Here is a 19682-nt window from a genome sequence, read left to right as displayed (position 1 = left end):
TCTTTCATCATTGCAAGGCGAACAGGAAGAACATTTGGGTTTTGGGGAAAGGAATGATCTGCAACTGCAGGTTTTGTGTCCCAACACTGCAACCTTGCCCCACCACCCCAGTCAAAGCTAGCATTTTCCCCATTTGACAGAAATTATAGTTAGAACATTATGTCATGTTTGATGTAGAGTATACCTCTTGTTTGCTGTCCATCAACATTTCACTATCCTTTAATTAAGAACACAGCATCAAGCTGGGATTTCAGTTCAACAGCTGAGTCTAAATCTAGTTCAGATATGCTTTAATGAAATAACACCAACCTGTCAGGGTATAGTTGACTGAGGACCCACACTAGCTGCACGGCCACAGAGCGCACTTGCTCATAGTCGTCTGATAAAGCTTTGCAAGCCTTTGAGAAAGGAAACAAGATACAGCAAAGCAGTCAGTGTCACTCACGCTCAACAGCACATTGTGTTGATGTAGCAGAGGGATGCAATCAGACACTAATCATAAAATGGCCAAAGATGATGATATTGGTCAAAAAGATAGGAGATACCTACTTAGAGATATAGGTAGGTTAGCAGGTAAAGATGTGGAAAATGGAATAAAATGTGGAAAAATATGAAACAGCCTATTTTAGCAGGCAGAATACAAAAGGAACATATTAGCTAAATGTTGAGAGATTGCAGTGATCTGAGAAACAGGGGGAAGAATACATCTGAAGTATTGTGTACAGGACTCGTCTCTACTTAAAAATTTTAGAGAAGATTTACCAAATTAATACTTGCAAAGAGGAACTTATCTTGTGAGGTAGATATTTTGAATCAAACCTGTTTAGGGATGTTATTACACACCTCTGGAGCAGGGACTTGAACACAGACCTCCTAGTTCACAGGAAGGACATTACCACTGCACCACAAGAGCCCAAAGTCGAACTAGATAGTTTTGTCCAGATTAGGGTTATATCCGTGGGAATTTAGAGGAATAAGAGGCATATTGAATATCCTTAGGGGTCTTAACAGGGTGGATCCAGACAAGACGTTTCCCTTAATTGACGAATCTAGAACTACGGGTCATTGTTTAATAAAAACTGGGGGTTGCCCATTTAAGGTAATCAATACAAAACATTTCTCTCAAGAGGGTCCCGAGTCTTTGGAATGCTCTTCCTCAGAAAGTAGTGGATGTAGACTGTTTAAATAAATTTAAGGCAAAGATGGATAAATTCTTGGAAAGCACGAGTTTGAAAGGTTACGAACACATAAATTAGGAGAAGTAGGGCATTCATCTTTTGAAATCTGTTCCACCATTTAGTAAGATCATAGCTGATCCGGTTATATTCTGAATTTTACATTCCCATCAATCTCCAATAACTTCTTATTCCTTCCTGTAACAAAATCTTATTTACCTCTGCCTTAGAAGTGTTCATTGACCTTCTGAGGCAGAGAGTTTCAAGTCATACAACCCTCAAAGAAAATATTTCCCCTCATCTCTGTCCTGAAACGACAACCCCTCAGTTTAAAACAGTGTCACCTGCTTCTGGACTCACTCAGAAGATAAACATCCTTTCCAGATCCATGTTGTCAAGACCATCTAAGGTATTACAAACTTCAATCAAAATACATCTCGCTCTTCGAAACTCCAGTGCAAATGAGCCCAGACTCTCCAATCTCTCCTCATAAGGGGACACGCTCCTTCCAGATATCAATCTAGTTAGTAAAATTAAAGAGGACTGTGGAGTTGCTCTGTCATGGACAGCGAGAGTGACAGAGCACGCGCAAGAGAACGAGAGCGCGCCCAAGAGAGAGTTTGAGAGCGCATGCACAAGAGAGCGCGCAGAAGAAAGCCAGAGAGTTAGAGAGAGAGAGAGAGTTAGACAGAGAAAGAGAGAGGGGTGCTGACAGTGAGGTTGAGAAGGTAGAATTTCCATGGTAACTTCAGCCAGTACAGGAACTGAAGCCACATTATTGGTGTCACTCTGTAACCTAAATCAGCTGTCTAGCCACTGAGCTAACTGACCCCTAATCCAGTAAAGCTCCTCTGAAGCCCAATGCATTTACATTCATTCTTAAATAAAACCGTACATGATCCAGATGTTATTGAGAGTCAATGGGAATGTGGAGATGAGGTTACAATCAGATCAGTCATGACCACTTTAAAAGTTTAAGGGGCCAAATGGTCTACTCCTGCACCTAACCCATATGTTTGCATGTTTGTACTTAAAGCCAAAACCTCTCAAAAAACCTGTAGCAAATTCACTTCATAGCTCTCTGTACCAAGGAGAACAATCCTCACTCTCCAGCCTTCTGGCAAATCATCTCTGCACCTTCTCTTTGATGTTTTTGTAGTGTGCTTACCTGACAGTAGATGATCTGCTGCAACTTCATTCCCCGTTCATGTAACTGCAACTAGGACAAAGCACAAAACAAAATGCACTTATTCTCAGCGCAGCTGCGCAAAAAACAGCTCACAACTGCACTGCAACTACATCATCATGGACTGTCTTACCTATAAACAGAAGAGAAGGCAGACTGACCAGTGACCATGCAGATGAACACTGCTATCACAGACTTGCCTCCCACCCCGCCTGTTGAATTTAAACGTATTAATATAAGTGACCTCTCTCAACTTTGGGTCATCTTAAAGCACATTACATCTAATGAAGCAATATTTTTCAAACTGAACACTGTTGTCATGTAACAAGTACAGCAGCCAATATGCTTATAGGGTAAGATGGTGGTGCAGCGGCAATTCAATTAATCAAATCTGATATCAAAAACTTGGCTCAGTAACAATAGATCAATATAATAAATAAACAGATTTCTAGATATTAAAGATATCAAGGGATATAGGATAATACGGGAAAGTGATGTTGAGGGTAGAAAATCAGTTGTGATCTAGTCTAGTGGAGTATGCTCAAGGAGCCAAATGGTCGCCTCCTATTTTCTATGTTCCTGTGTTCCTTAATAAAGCTCAAACAACCTGGATTCTCTAAGCCATGACTGCAATTTTGTTTATTGACTTATTTTGCTGTTGCATGCTACCTGACAATCATGTGATCCCACTTTCATCCTTCTGAATTTAAATGTTGTGTGTACCATTACTCAGAGAAAACAATCTCATGGCAAACAAAGATCTCCAGTGCAGTGACGAAGAGGCAGCTTTAAGGACCACAATGAAGGATCAGCTGCAGTAAAGTAAAATGTCTATTGAATGAAAGAAGTTTGCATTTATTCAAAGCAAAATTCTGTGTGATGCTGGAGATTTGAAAGAAGCCGAGAAACTTCTGATTCAGATATAACTCTTCTTCAAAACTTGACTCCCAATATTTCCTCTATCCACTGATGCTCTATATTTCCAGCAGTTCTTGTTGCATTTGTATATCCCACTATTACTGATGGAATTTAAATTCAACTTTAAAAGTCTGGAATTGAAAGCTAGCCTAGCAAGTGTTACAACGGGGAATGGATGAAACCACTCTGATAATTAAACTAAAACACAAACCCCAATCTGTTACGACAAGAATAGGAGTTTCCCTATAATAATTACCCCCGAACACCCAGAAAAGCTCATCTTTCCCCTCATAATCTATTAAAAGATAGAGTGGTTAAAAGAAAGAAAATCCCTGATCTCCAAATATAAGTAACAAGAAGCCCCAAGTCGTAGTCCACATAGGCACCAACGACATAGGTAGGAAAAGGGATGGGGACGTAAGGCAGAAATTCAAGGAGCTAGGGTGGAAGCTTAGAGCTAGAACAAACAGAGTTGTTATCTCTGGTTTGTTACCCGTGCCAAGTGCTCGCGAGGCGAGGAATAGGGAGAGGGAGCAGTTGAACACGTGGCTACAGGGATGGTAGAGGAGGGAGGGATTCAGATACCTGGATAATTGGGGCTCATTCTGGGGTAGGTGGGACCTCTACAAACGGGATGGTCTACACGTGAACCAGAGGGGTACCAATATCCTGGGGGGGAAATTTGCTAATGCTCTTTGGGAGGGTTTAAACTAATTCAACAGGGGGGTGGGAACCTGAATTGTAGCTCCGGTGTACAGGAGGTTGAGAGTAGTGAGGTCATAAATCAGGTTTCAAGGTTGCAGGAGTGTACCGGCAGGCAGGAAGGTGGTTTGAAGTGTGTCTACTTCAATGCCAGGAGCATCCGGAATAAGGTGGGTGAACTTGCAGCATGGGTTGGTACCTGGGACTTCGATGTTGTGGCCATTTCGGAGACATGGATAGAGCAGGGACAGGAATGGTTGTTGCAGGTTCCGGGGTTTAGGTGTTTCAGTAAGATCAGGGAAGGTGGTAAAAGAGGGGGAGGTGTGGCATTGTTAGTCAAGGACAGTATTATGGTGGCAGAAAGAACACTTGATGACAACTCGTCTACTGAGGTAGTATGGGCTGAGGTTAGAACCAGGAAAGGAGAGGTCACCCTGTTGGGAGTTTTCTATAGGCCTCCGAAAAGTTCCAGAGATGTAGAGGAAAAGATTGCAAAGATGATTCTGGATAGGAGCGAAAGTAACAGGGTAGTTGTTATGGGGGACTTTAACTTTCCAAATATTGACTGGAAACGCTACAGTTCGAGGACTTCAGATGGGTCAGTTTTTGTCCAATGTGTGCAGGAGGGTTTCCTGACACAGTATGTAGATAGGCCAACAAGAGGCGAGGCCACATTGGATTTGGTACTGGGTAATGAACCAGGCCAGGTGTTAGATTTGGAGGTAGGAGAGCCCTTTGGTGATAGTGACCACAATTCAGTTACGTTTACTTTAGTGATGGAAAGGGATCGGTATATAAAGCAGGGCAAGAGTTATAGCTGGGGGAAAGGCAACTATGAGGCGATGAGGCAAGATTTAGGATGCATAGGGTGGAGAAGGAAACTGCAGGGGCTGGGCACAATTGAAATGTGGAGCTTGTTCAAGGAACAGCTACTGCGTGTCCTTGAGAAGTATGTACCTGTCAGGCAGGGAGGAAGTGGTCGAGCGAGGGAACCGTGGTTTAGTAAAGAAGTTGAATTTCTTGTCAAGAGGAAGAAGGAGGCTTATGTAGAGATGAGGCGTGAAGGCTCAGTGAGGGCGCTTGAGAGTTACAAGTTAGCCAGGAAGGACCTAAAGAGAGAGCGAAGAAGAGCCAGGAGCGGACATGAGAAGTCTTTAGCAGGTAGGATCAAGGAAAATCCTAAAGCTTTCTATAGGTATGTCAGGAATAAAAGAATGACTAGAGTAAGCTTGGGGCCGGTCAAGGACAGTCGTGGGAAGTTGTGCGTGGAGTCCGAAGAGATAGGAGAGGTGCTAAATGAATATTTTTCGTCAGTATTCACGCAGGAAAAAGACAATGTAGTTGAGGAGAATACTGAGATACAGGCTATTAGACTGGACGGGATTGAGGTTCATAAGGAGGAGGTGTTAGCAATTCTGGAAGGTGTGAAAATAGATAAGTCCCCTGGGCCGGATGGGATTTATCCTAGGATTCTCTGGGAAGCTAGAGAGGAGATTGCAGAGCCTTTGGCTTTGATCTTTATGTCGTCATTGTCTTCAGGAATAGTGCCAGAAGACTGGAGACTAGCAAATGTCGTCCCCTTGTTCAAGAAGGGGAGTAGAGACAACCCTGGTAATTATAGACCAGTGAGCCTTACTTCGGTTGTGGGTAAAGTGTTGGAAAGGATTATAAGAGATAGGATTTATAATCATCTAGAAAGGAATAATTTGATTAGGGATAGTCAACACGGTTTTGTGAAGGGTAGGTCGTGCCTCACAAACCTTATTGAGTTCTTCGAGAAGGTGACCAAACAGGTGGATGAGGGTAAAGCGGTTGATGTGGTGTATTTGGATTTCAGTAAAGCGTTTGATAAGGTTCCCCATGGTAGGCTATTGCAGAAAATACGGAGGCATGGGATTGAGGGTGATTTAGCGGTTTGGATCAGAAATTGGCTAGCTGTAAGAAGACAGAGGGTGGTGGTTGATGGGAAATGTTCATCCTGGAGTTCAGTTACTAGTGGTGTACCTCAAGGATCTGTTTTGGGGCCACTGCTGTTTTTTACAAATGACCTGGATGAGGGCGTAGAAGGATGGGTTAGTAAATTTGCGGATGACACCAAAGTCGGTGGAGTTGTGGATAGTGCAGAAGGATGTTGTAGGTTACAGAGGGACATAGATAAGCTGCAGAGCTGGGCTGAGAGGTGGCAAATGGAGTTTAATGCGGAAAAGTGTGAGGTGATTCACTTTGGAAGGAGTAACAGGAATACAGAGTACCGGGCTAATGGTAAGATTCTTGGTAGTGTGGATGAGCAGAAAGATCTCGGTGTCCATGTGCATAGATCACTGAAAGTTGCCACCCAGGTTGATAGCGTTGTTAAGAAGGCGTACAGTATGTTAGGTTTTATTGGTAGAGGGATTGAGTTTCGGAGCCATGAGGTCATGTTGCAGCTGTACAAAACTCTGCTGCGGCCGCACTTGGAGTATTGCGTACAGTTCTGGTCACCGCATTATAGGAAGGATGTGGAAGCATTGGAAAGGGTGCAGAGGAGATTTACCAGGATGTTGCCTGGTGTGGAGGGAAGGTCTTATGAGGAAAGGCTGAGGGTTTTGAGGCTGTTTTCATTAGAGAGAAGAAGGTTAAGAGGTGACTTGATAGAGACATACAAGATCATCAGAGAATTAGATAGGGTGGACAGTGGGAGCCTTTTTCCTCGGATGGTGATGGCTAGCACGAGGGGACATAGCTTTAAATTGAGGGGTGATAGATATAGGACAGATGTCAGAGGTAGGTTCTTTACTCAGAGAGTAGTAAGGGCGTGGAATGCCCTGCCTGCAAAAATAGTAGACTCGCCCACTTTAAGGGCATTTAAATGGTCATTGGATAAACATATGGATGATAATGGAATAGTTTAGGTTAGATGGGCTTCAGATTGGTTTTCACAGGTCGGTGCAACATCGAGGGCCGAAGGGCCTGTACTGCGCTGTAATGTTCTATGTTCTATGTTCTAAGAAACAATTTATTTATTTAACTCAACAATGAACAAATTAACAAAATTATTAACAAACGGACAACCCCTCCACCAACACCCCCTCCCCCCTCCAAGACTATTAACTACTTCCTAACTGGTCTAAATTTTACTGGAATGCTGTTTAAATAAAGACAGGTCCCACTAATATAAACCCAATTAATCAGAAGCAATAAAATATAACTATCTCTCCAAGTGTGCACACTGTCTTCTGGAATATTCTGTCGCCTCTGCTCTCTTCACAAATGTCTTTCTCCCATTAATTTTGCTGTCAGGAATGTTTATCTCTATAATTCTTCAATGAGGACTTTGAGCTAAGATACCATGGTACCTCTGATTAATTAGATGGGCTTTCTCGGAGAGCTGAATGGTGCTAACACACTGGCAGTTGGCTTTGCCAATTTTCCAAATACTCTCGTCTTATTTACCCATAATGACATAATCAAATCTTTATATTATGATTGATTTCAGGTTGTTAACTCCATCAGATTTAAGTGCAGTTGGCTTTTTGTATCTAGGTGTTTCATTTAAATAAATTAGCTAAATTCAAACTCGTCACAACATCAAAACAAGACTGCTTTTTGCCTGCCACTTGTAAGGATTTTTTTTTGATTCACTTGTTTCACTTTTTGAGGCTGTCTGTACTGGCAACTTCAGCTGCTACTCACAGACAAAAATTTCTAATTACAGACAAAGAACAAATCTCTTAAAAGGAACTACACATTTTAGCTTCCTGTCTTCCATTTCACAATTCCTCTACCTAACCTCATAACACAAGGGAGATCATCAAACTATCACTGATTGTAATAACAGTTTATCAGGTTCGCTAATATACTTTAGGGAAGGAAATCTGCCATCATTACCTAGTCTGAGCTACTTGTGACTTCAGATCCATAGTAATGAAATTGACTCTTAACTACCCTCTGAAATGGCTTAAGAATCCATTAGGATCAAGGATAAGCGACAAATGCTGGCCTTACCTGCAATGCTCACATTGCACGGACAAATAAAACAAAATCATCTCAAAGCTCCTCAGAGAACTTTGGAATTCAATGGTCTATGCTGTGAGCTCTGAATCTAGTCTTTTGAATCTCTGCAATCTTAATCAGTTATCTGAACCCTGAGATATGGAATTCTCTTCCTAAATCCCTCTGCTTCTCATCGCTCCTTTTAAGGCACTCCTTAAAGATTAAATTCTGATGAAACTTTCAATCACCTATTATAATATATCCTTACATGGCTCAATGCCAAACTTTGCCTGACTCATGGTCCTGTGAAGAGCCTTGGGATGCTTTACTACATTAAAGGCAACAAATAGAAGCAAGCTGTTGTCTGATATCATAGTAAAAATGACTGACGCTCATACAGCATCTTCTTTAACCAGTGGACTTCACAGTCAACATAGTCAGAGACAGTAAGAACTGCAGGTGCTGGAGTCAGAGATAACACAGTGTGGAGCTGGAGGAATACAACAGGCCAGGCAGCATCAGAGGAGCAGTAAAGCTGACGTTTCGGGTCGGGACCCTTCTTCAAAAATTTCTGAAGAAGGATCCCGACCCAAAATGGCAACTTTCCTGTTCCACTGATACTGCCTGGCCTGCTTTATTCCGCCAGCTCCACACTGCATTATCACAGTCAACATAGTGCTGTTTCTGCAGCATGGTCACTGTTGTGGTGTTGGAAGTGCAGTCTTTTTTGCACACACCAAAAACCCAGTAATCAAAACTCACCATGGCTTTCATCGCTGCTGTTCTAACACGGGGGTCCTGGTCAATGAAAGAATCGCTAATGATTTTCTGCACGTCTTTGGCAGCAAGGTTTTCCAACTCCTTCGTCACCGGCTTATCCAGGGAACCCAGGCAACCAATTAGCTGCAAGCATTTATTCCGTACCATGTGTGAGGTGTCTGCTAAGTGCTGTATTGGTTAAGAAGAACTCTTAGAGTCACCCAAAACATAAAGGAAGGAAGACTTTCATTTATATAGCATTTTGCTTAACCATAGGATGTTTCAAGATACTTTACAGCCAGTGAGATCATTTTTGAAGTGCTGCAGCATAGGAATTGTGGTACCCAATCCACGCACAACACCTCCTACAAACAGCAACGTGGCAACCACCAGATAATTTACTTTGTTTGATTGTTGAGGGGTGAATACTGTTCAGAACACTGGGCAGGAAATTCTTCACACTTTGGTCAAGGTAAGAACACAGGAAACAAACTCGAGTAAACCTGGTATCTACCTCAGTAAACTTTTCAGTCCCTCAGCCCAATGAAATCTATGGACCCATCCAATTCTGGCCTTTTGTACATCTTTAATTTTAAGTCACTCCATCACTGGGAACTAAATGGACGCTATGTTCTGAAATTTTCTCCAAAACCTTTCTATTTCTCTCCCTTCCTTTAGAATGCTGTTCGATGCCTTCACTTTTGACTAAACTGTTGTTTATTTGGCTAAACATCTCCTTGTGTGGCTGGGGATCATATTTTGGTTAATAATGCTCCAGTGCAGTACCATGGCACATTTTATTACATTGAAGGTGCAATACAAGTGCAGTTTAGATTGAGTTTAAGATGGGTGGAGTTAATGAGAATTTCCTGTTCCCAAAATACTTCTAAAGCTAGCCCATAAGAAATAATTTCCTCCCTTGTTATCCGCTGCCAATACCTGCGAACTAAGATAAACAGAGATGTATTCAAATATCACTGTGGCAACTGGGAGAATTTACATTCAACCAGTAAATTAAATTAATTACCGTAGAATGGTCTCAGTCATGATGGCCTGGAAACCATCATTGATTGTTGTAAAAATCCACTTGGTTACTAATATTCTTTAGCAAAGGGAGCCTGCTGTCTCCTTACCCAATCTGGACTACATGAGACTCAAGTCCAGCAAAGTGCAGTCAGAAATGGCTAAGCAAGCCATTCAGCTGCACCAGACTGCTACAGTAAAGTCGAGCAGTTAGGGGTGGGTAGCAAATGCTGGTCTTGCAGGTGATGCCCACGGTCCATGAAAGAATAAAAATAAGTTAACTATTTCTTACCTTGCATCCAATTTCAACCAACCGGAAGCTGAGAGGCAGATTGTCCTGAAGCTGAATGCCAATCACCAGAACAGTGTCCAATAACTGTGCAAGAACGTGGTGAGACTCTGCAACAAGACAGCACGTCTAAAAGAAATACCCCAAAAGATGGGCAATCTAATTCATCATCTGTACTGGCATCTACAAGGCTCAAGTCAGCAATGTGATGGAATATTGTCCACTTGCCTGGATGGTTGCAGCTCCAACACAGGAAGCTCAACACTATCCAGGACAAAGCTTGATTTACACACTTGATTTACACCTCATCCATCATCTTCAACATTCAATCTCGCCACCACTGACATACAGTGACAGCTATTTATGAAATGCACTGCAACAACTCACAAAAGCTCCTTAGACAGCACTTTCCAAAAATGCGACATCAACCACTTAGAAGGACGAAGGCAACAGATACATGGGAACATCGCCAGCAGTTAGGAAGGCATTAGTACTTGGCCTCCACTGCAACAGGATTCAAGTATAGGATATCCCACCGAAGCTGTACAGGTCCTTGGTAAGACCACACCTGGAACATTGCATGCAATTTTGGTCTCCTTACCCAATTTGGAGTGATCAATAAATGTTGGTCTTGCCAGTGACACCCATACAGAGTCATAGCAATCTACAACACAGAAAAGGGCTCTTTGGCCCATCACATCTTCAGCAGTCAACAACAGCCACCGGACTATTCTAATCCTATTTCCTAGCATTTGGCCCATACCCTTGTATGCTTTGGCACTGTAAGTGCACATCTAAATAAGGAGGTGATGGCCTAGTGGTATTATCGCTGGACTGTTAATCCAGAGACCCAGGTCATGTTCTGTAGATCAGGTTCAAATCCTGCTATGGCAGATGGTAGAGTTTGAGTTCAATACAAATCTAGAATTAAGAGTCTTGTGATGACCATGAAACCATTGTCAATTGGCAGAAAAACCAATCTGATTCATTGCCATCCTTATCTGGTCTGGCCTACATGCAACTCCAGACCCACAGCAACGCGGATCACTTTTAACTGCCCACTGGGCAATTAGAGATAAGCATTAAATGCCGACCTAACCAGTGACAACCCCATCTCATGAATGAATAAAATTAAAACTTCTCAAACATTATGAGGGTTTTTGTTTCTACTACCCTTACAGGCAGCGAGTTCCAGATTCCCACCACCTCTGGGCTAAAATGTTTTTTCCTCATATCTCCTGCCTCTTACCGCAAATCTATGCCCCCAGTCATTGATCCCTCCATCCTTCAAAAGAATTAAAAAGTAACATAACAAATAAACTACGATGTCCAAAAAGTGATCTTTAAGATGTAGTGGTTTTCACTAATAAAGCTGCTTTCAAGACTTACTTTCATTGTTGAGAGCAATGATGACATCATCTATGATACAGTCAGCAGCAAAGCCTGGTGTTTTTGACAACAATCCAATCAATGATGCAATCTTCAGCCTGACTGAGCTCTCATTCTCCTGCAGCGGAAATACAGAGGTCAATAATGGAACATTCATGCCCACAGCCTGCAACACTGGAGGGTTATCTGTCAAAAAACTTGACACCGAGACATCGAAAGGAGAATACAGCTAAGCATTTACATCCAACTCCAGATTCCTGCCCTATATTTTAACAAAATTTCTTCCATGGCATGTGGGTGCCGCTGGCAAGGTGGACATTTGTTATCAGTTCCTAATTATTCTTGAACTGAGTGCCTTGGTAGGTCATTTCATTGGGCAACTAAAAGTCAACCACATTTCTTGGAGGGGAACTTGCAGGTGGTAGTGTTCCTAAGTATCTGCAGCCCTTGTCTTTCTAGATGGAAGTGATCATGGGTTTGGAAGGTACTGTCCAAGGAGCCTTGGTGAATTTCTGCAGTGCATCCCGTCAGTGGTACACTGCTGCTACTGTGCATCAGGGGTGGAGCAAGTTGATGTTTGTGGATGTAGTTCCAGAGCTTTGGATTCACGCAATGGGGGGCAATGGCCTAGTGGTATCATCAGTGGACAGTTAATCCAGAGATCCAGGTAATATTCTAGGGAGCTAGGTTCAAATCCAGATGGTGGAATTTTAATTCAATAAATATCTGGAATAAAGACTCTAATGATGACTGTGAATCCATTGCTGATTGTTGGAAAAACAAATCTGGTTCACTAATGTCCTTTAGGGAAGGAAACTGCCATCCTTACCTGGTCTGGCCTATATGTGACTCCAGACCCGCAGCAATGTGGTTGAATCATAACTGCCCTCTGGGCAATTAGGGATGGGGCAATAAATGTTGGCCTAGCCAGCCATGCCCTCATCCCGTAAACGAATAAAGTAAAACAAAAGGCAGCTGAATGGTGGAGTGATTAAAATATGAAATACTCGAGATGCCAGAATTGAAGAATACAGAGGTGTTGGAGGGTTCTAGGCCTGGACGAAATTTCAAAGATAGGAAGGTGGCAAGGCCTGAGTGGGATCCGAACATGAAGCTGTGAATTTTAAAACGGAGGATTGCTGGAACAGGAATAAATGTAGGTCAGCAAGGATAAATAGGACTTGGTGCAATAAAGCAACTTGCTGGCCGGCTACAGAAGGTTATCCAAAATAATTACAGATGGCGTAAAATGGTGGTGGCCATACCTTATAGTAATGATCCAGAAGGATGCGAACAACTCCCTCCACACTCTCAGCCTCCACGGGCTTCTTGGCGAACTGCAGCAGGTACTGAAGGGCTTCGGTGGGGTTTGTAGATTTGCACAGGTCGATGTGGAGGGCAGCCGATTTACTGGGTTTCGTCAGTCGGAGTTTCTTGGCTGGAATCTCTTCGTGGGATTGTTGCTACATTTGGAGAGAGAAAAAAAATGAAGAGAATCAATTCAACAAACTCTACAATAGCTTTAACATAAGGAACCCAACCAGTTCAGCCTCTCCAGTTTTGTTCAGCCATAGCAATGACACAGCACCAAAGAAGGCCATTCAGTCCATCAGGCCTGTACCAACCATCTGAACAGCTATCGAAATAGTTCAACTCCCTGCTCACTCCCCACAGCCCTGCAATTTATTTACCGAATTCCCTTCAGAAAGTTATCCTCCAAGTCGTTCACAATACAACTTAGAAGTATATCACTGTTTCTTCACTAATGATGGACCATCCAATACAACGGCACTTACCTCCTATCGAGGCATAAAAGACTTAGCAAAAAAGTTACTACTGAATCTGTTTCTACTGCCCACAGAGGCAGTGCAGCCTGGATCACAGAATTCTACATGTAAAATTATTTCCAAATTTCACCTCAAGTACTTTTGCCCATTATCTGATACACAAGTGAAAACAACAACTATTGCTAATTTCCGAATCAAATTTAAATGCATTTGACGCTCATCTAATTGCCCTTGAACCGAATCGTTTGCTTGGCTATTTCAAAGAGCAGTTAAGAGTCAATGACATTGTTGTGGGTCTGAACTCTCAAGGTCCAGACCAGGTAAGGATGGCAGATTTCTTTCCCTAAAAGGACACCAGCAAACCAGATGGGTTGTTACAACAACAACTGACAGCAGTTTCATTGTAACGGAGGTCAAAAATCACACCAGGTATTGTAATGGCATTTGAAGCTACATCCCCAAAGTATTAACCTAGACCTCTGGATGGAACAGTTGAAGCTGCCAGCCTCCGAGTGGTCAGCAGCCCCTGGCAGGCAGGACTTCCCACGACCTGGGACCTAATTCTAGAAGAAGGCCTGCCAGTGTTCTCAGAACTTGATGCCGCCTGGATTAGAGGGTATGAGCTGTAAGGAGAGGCTAGGAAAACTCGGGTTGTTTTCTCTGGAGCAGCAGAGGCTGAGGGGAGACTTAATAGAAGTCTATTAAAATTACGAGATGCTTAGATAGGGTTAATAGTCAGGATCTTTTTCCCAGAGTTGAAATGTCTAAAACTAAGGGTCATGCATTTAAGGTGAGAGGGGGTAAGTTCAAAGGAGATGTGAGGGGTAGGTTTCTTTACACAGAAAGTGGTAGGAGTGTGGAACATGCTGCCAGGGATGGTGGTGGAGGAAGATATGATATGGTTATTTAAGAGACTTTTAGATAAGCACATGAATATGCAAGGAATGAAGAGATATGGAACAAGGGCAGGCAGAAGGAATCAGTTTAATTTGGCGTCATGTTCGGCACAACATCGTGGGCCGAAGGGCCTGTTCCTGTGCTGTACAGTTCTATGTTCTATGTTCGAACTGTAGCACATCTGGTGGATTTTCCTGAAATGATGGCTCTCTTACTAGCTTTACAGTCAGCAGGCAAGATCTACACTACCAATGGACAATTGCACCCACTATCACTTGCACCTCCTTCAGCCAAACTATCCTCTGAGGTCTCAGCTCTGCTCCTGCTGTCCAGGTAGAAGACTGGCATTGTGGATCAGTCAGCGGTTGTAGAAATAAGAAATAGAGACAGTGGCTTGGGCAGTGACTGAAAAAGCTTATAGGTTATTCAGGACTACATTTTCCAAAGTTTATTCATTTTATTCATTCTGGGTACCAAATGTAGAAAGTATATAATAGGGGAGATGATGACATGGTGGTAATATCACTGGACTAATAGTCCAAAACCTCAAACTAATGTTCTGGGAACACAAGTTCATAGGATCAGAAGATAATAAAATCTAGATTTGAAAGTTAGTAATGGTGATCATGACAACTATCATCAATTGTTAAGTAGACGCCTTTGGTTCACTAATCCCCTGTACAGAAGGAAATCTTCCATCCTTACCTGGTCTGGACTACATGTGACTCTAGACAGACACCAATGTGGCTGATTCTTAACTGCCCTTTGGGCAATTAGGGATGGGCAATAAATACTAACCACATCAGAGCACCCCACTTTTTCCCATAAATAAATAATTTAAAAAAACAAACTGAACATTTCTGAGTTCTGAAGAAGGGTGACCAGACCTGAAACGTTAACTCTGATTTTATCTTCACAGATGCTGCCAGACCTGCTGAGCTTTTCCAGCAACTTTGTTTTTGTTCCAAACATTGCTCGGCTCAGGCTGCAGAAGGTACAGCCACCAATGCTGAAGTAATTAAAACTGGCACGTATGAGAGGGCAGAACCTACAGAGTGTAGATATCTCAGCCAGTTCTGGAGCTGAACGAGACTCCTGAGACAGGAAGACTTGAGATCATGGAAATATTTGAACATGAGAATTCTAAAATTAAGACATTCGCAGACTGGGAACTAACAAAGGTTGATGAACACAGCAGTGATGAGTGAATCTACTCAAGTCTACTCAAGAACCTCAGTAATGGGTAAACGAAATTTGGCATGAGTTTAGAAGGAATTTGTATGTAATGAGTGTCACCCTGAATACCTGAGCCACAATATCTATGACTTCTTCATTTGACATACAGTACTGTAGCGACGGTCTTCTGGTCTGCAGCCAGACCTGTAACTGATCTGAGCACCCACTACATCAGTGTGTTATGTTCTGCATGCTGTAATGCTCCTGTGATCATCGGGCAGAAAATCCTCTGACTTACTGTGGGTAGAGAGAGTGAAGATTTGCTGATGTTTCAGTATCTGTGACCAGTTTGAAGACAAGTGTTTGGTCTTGAAAGTGAGAGTTTGGACATTAGATTCTTAACATTAGGGGGAAAGTGCATTCCGCTTCATCAGTGAGAGGCCAAGGCTATTGACACAAAAACCCTACTGTTAACTTACTGTTAAACTTTGTCTCAATCATTTCTTTTTATAATATTTTCTATTAAAATGGTGCAGGATTATGAAGACTTTTCACTGTATTTCTATAAATATAAGTGGCAATAAATTACAATGCAAAAAAAAGCAAATGGATTAGTAAAACTATTTCAACTTCTGGCAACCTGAAACAAAGTTTGAGAGGTTTGAAACAAGCAATCTAACTTTACCCATATCACCTCAAGGAAAAACTGCATGAATTGTTAAAAACCCAATCATAGAATAATAATGTACAGAAGTGGCCCTTTGGCCCATCAGGTTTGCACTGACCTATCTACACTAATCCCACTTTCCAGCATTTGGCCCATAACCTTGAACATCATGATATTTCAAGTGCTCATCCACATACTTCTTAAAAAGGCTGTGCAAGTTACCCACCTCTACTGCCCTCTGAGGCAGTGCATTCCAGACTATCATCTCCCTCTGAAAGACTTTTTCCTCATATCCCCTCCAAACCTCCTGCCTTTCACCTGAAAAGTGTGACCCTTTGTTATTGACAGTTCAACTAAGGGAACAGCTGCTCTTATTCTTCCGTTTATGCTCTTCATGATTGTATACACAGCTCATATAGAATCACACCACAAACAACATATTAACAGTATAAACTGGACTAAAGCATCAACCTGCTTTTATATTGCTGAGGAAAAGAAATATGCTGTCAAAGCTTTTCAGCTTGCACTCATCAGGACAAAGCACCATATCTCAATGGGAACAACAATTTATATTGGATGAGAAGAGGGTGCATATTGGTTGGCAAGTTAACCCTGACTAGTAGAGGGGCTGTTTGAAAAATGTACTAGGGAACAGTTAAATGCCAAGCTTCTGTTCAAATTCACTGCTCTTGGTTAGGATGGTTCTTGAGATCATAATCTCCTGAATCAGAGATGATTGTGTCACCAACTGGGAGAACTTCCCTGCTCTATCACAAATTGTGGCATGGGATTCTTTTCTTCAATCTGCAAAAGACAGATTCAGCCTCAGTTTAGTGTCTTGTTTGAACTGTGGAATTTCTGACAATGCAGCATCCCACTGGTAATGCAACAAATCAGCTGGATGACAAGGACAACATTCTCATTGGAGTTTCAATCCACAGTCTTGTAGCACAGATGGGCTTAGACCAAGACAAACAATACCATTTCAAGTAGCAGTAATAGGAGGCCACATTTTACAGGATTTGTCACTGCAGAGAATTTGTGGCATGTATTCTTGGGGAGCATTCATGGGTCTTGCTGGTCATGTAAAACTATGACTCCATCTGGGGCACTACATTCAGTATGGAGCACAGATCCTCAGCATGGGTATAATGGCCTTGGAGGGAATACAACACAGATTCAGCAGAATGACACTGGGACAGAAATGGGAGATAATTTTTTTCATCCATTCGTTGTATGCGCATTTCACTGGCTTGGCCAGCATTTATTATCCATCCCAAATTCTTATTGAGAGAGCTGCTTTCTGGAAGTGCTGCAGTACACGGCATATAGATACACCCACAATGTAGTCAGGGATATAGTTCCAGGATTTTAACATGACAACGGTAAAGGCAAGGCATATATTTTCAAAGAATACAAGGTGCAGAGCTGGATGAACACAGCAGGCCAAGCAGCATCAGAGGAGCAGGATGGTATGCAGCTTGGAGGGGGATTTGCAGTGGTGGTTTTCCCATGTATCCGTAACCCTTCACTTTCTAGGTGACAGTGGTCAAAAGTTTGGAAGATGCTATCTAAAGAGCCTTGGTAAGTTGCTGCAGAGTAGCTTGTAGTACACACTATCCACTGCGACTGTGTCTTGGTGGTGGAGTGTGTGAAAATTGAAAGTGGAAGATGAGGTGTCAAATAAAACAGGTGGCTTTTTCTTGGATGGTATTGAATTACCTGGTGTTGTTGGTGCTGCACATATCCAAATAAGCAGGGAGTATTCCATCATACGCCTGACTTATGAAATGTAGATAATGGACAAGTTTCAGTTCCTGGTCAATAGTAGCCCCCAGGATGCTGATAGTGGGGTATTGAGTGATGGAGTGACATTGATGTCAAGGGACATAGCCAGATTCTTGTTGGAGATGATCATTGCCTGGCACCCATGTGACAAACTTTACTTGCCACTCTCTAGTCCAAGCCTCGATGTTGTACAGATTTTGCTGCAGGTGGACGTAGAATCATAGAATCCCTAAAATATGAAAGCAGGCCATTTGGCCCATCAGGTCTGCAACAACCGTCCAAAGAGCATCCCACCCAGACCCCACCACTCCCACACCCACCCTATCCCTGTAACCCTGCATTTCCCATGGCTAATCCACCTAACCTAGACATCCCCAGACACTATGAGCAATTTTAGCATGACCAGTCCGCCTAACTTGCATATCTTTGCACTGTGAGAGGAAACCAGAACATCTGGTGGAAACCCATGCAGACATGGGGAGAATGGTGCCGAAACATTGAATGTATTCAAGAGGCGACTAGATATGCCTGGCCCCAGTGGCCTAATGGATAAGGCACTACCCTCCTAAGGCAGGGATTGCAGGTTCAAGTCCCATCTGGGGTGCGTTGAATTCTGTCGTGAAGCGCTGCTTGTTTGCGGTCGGTTCCACGGTGTAATGCTTAGCAATCTGGACTTGGAATCCAGCTATCGAAGTTCGAATCTCAATGGGACCTCCAATTGCTATGTCCCAATGAGTTGCTTAAAAAGGGGCAGCACAGTGGTTAGCGGTGCTGTGAAGCAGCACCAGGGCCCTGGGTTTGATTCCAGCCTCGGGTGACTGTCTGTGTGGAGTTTGCACATTTTCCATGTGTCTGTGTGGGGGTTTCCTCCCACAGTCCAAAGATGTGCAGGTTAGGTGGATTGGCCATGCTCGGTTGCCCACAGTGTTCAGGGATGTGTAGATTAGGTGGCTTGCTCTGAGGGTCGGTGTGGGCACCACATTATAGGAAAGATGCAAATGCATGGGAGACAGCACAGAAGCAATTTGCAAGAACGGTTCCAGGAATGAGAAAATTCAGTTATGAGGATAAGTAGAAGAAGTTGGAAGAGAGAGGGCAGGGGATCTGATAAAGGTTTTCAAAATCATGAGTGGGCTTTAAAATGTAATATATAAAATTTACAATTTTAAATTATATTCCAACCATTGATTAACTTTTGAGCAAATATCTATTTTCCACGTTAAAGTACTTTCAAAGCTCTCAAATTTTGACAGCAATAACTTTAAACCTCTTGCAAAACAGATCTTTTTAAATTATCAGACCTATCTAAAACTTCAAGATATTGTACAAAGTTAGAGCTGTACGGTTACGAAAGGTTGCACTGGCACAGCTGCTGGACAAACATCCACGTTCCACATCAAAACAATTTGTTTTAAAGGGGCCTTGGGTTAGGCCTCAGGCCTAAGCAGGAGGCCGTTTTCCTGAGGGTCGGTGCGGGAGGGCGATGGGGCTGAGCAGGAAGGAGAAGGGGGGGAAGGGCAGGGCACAACCAGCTGCAGTCTCAGGAAAGGAAAGCCGCCTGACCTGAACCACTTTGGTGAACTCCTCATACACCCGCTTCTTGAGATGCGCCGCCATGGCTAAGCGAGGCAGAAGGCACAACAACGAGAAACTCCAAACCGCGCGGCAATTGCCCCAGTAACGGCTTCTGGGCTCTCAGCGGCTTCCGTAGGCAGCCGTGGGCCCCACCCCCCAACCCCGGGAAGGCCCTTGGCCCGCCCTCTCCACCAGACGGTCTCCGCCCCCTCGCGCTGACCCCGCCCCCTCGCGCTGAACCCACCCGCCCCCTCGCCCTGACCCCGCCCCCTCGCCCTGATACTTCCCCCCACACCATGGCAACGCCCCCTGCCCCTGGTCCCGCCCCTTCTGACCTCACCCTCCACCTTTCCCCATCCTCCGTCACCCCCCCTTCCCC

At 43.3% G+C, this 19682-nt stretch overlaps 1 protein-coding gene across 2 annotated transcripts in view; it reads right to left on the bottom strand.

Moving 5' to 3' along the window:
- The window catches only part of ints4 (integrator complex subunit 4), a 71146-nt gene extending 51706 nt beyond the window's left edge, over nt 1-19440 (bottom strand). For both annotated transcript variants that reach the window (XR_007262259.1, XM_048597922.1), the window contains exons 1-7: nt 19292-19440; nt 12679-12876; nt 11414-11531; nt 10028-10134; nt 8716-8901; nt 2344-2394; nt 310-398 (exon numbers count right to left, since the gene is read on the bottom strand). Coding sequence is in view for 1 of the 2 variants with exons in the window: in XM_048597922.1 (XP_048453879.1) it covers nt 310-398; nt 2344-2394; nt 8716-8901; nt 10028-10134; nt 11414-11531; nt 12679-12876; nt 19292-19345 (803 nt within the window). In the remaining variant the exon portion in view is untranslated. The remainder of the gene's footprint in view (nt 1-309; nt 399-2343; nt 2395-8715; nt 8902-10027; nt 10135-11413; nt 11532-12678; nt 12877-19291) is intronic.
- Nucleotides 19441-19682: the final 242 nt, after the last annotated feature.

This window comes from Rhincodon typus, chromosome 6, assembly GCF_021869965.1.
Source record: "Rhincodon typus isolate 14 chromosome 6, sRhiTyp1.1, whole genome shotgun sequence".
In the NCBI taxonomy this organism is placed as follows: Eukaryota; Metazoa; Chordata; class Chondrichthyes; order Orectolobiformes; family Rhincodontidae; genus Rhincodon; species Rhincodon typus.
This window is presented reverse-complemented; position numbering and strand designations above follow the sequence as displayed.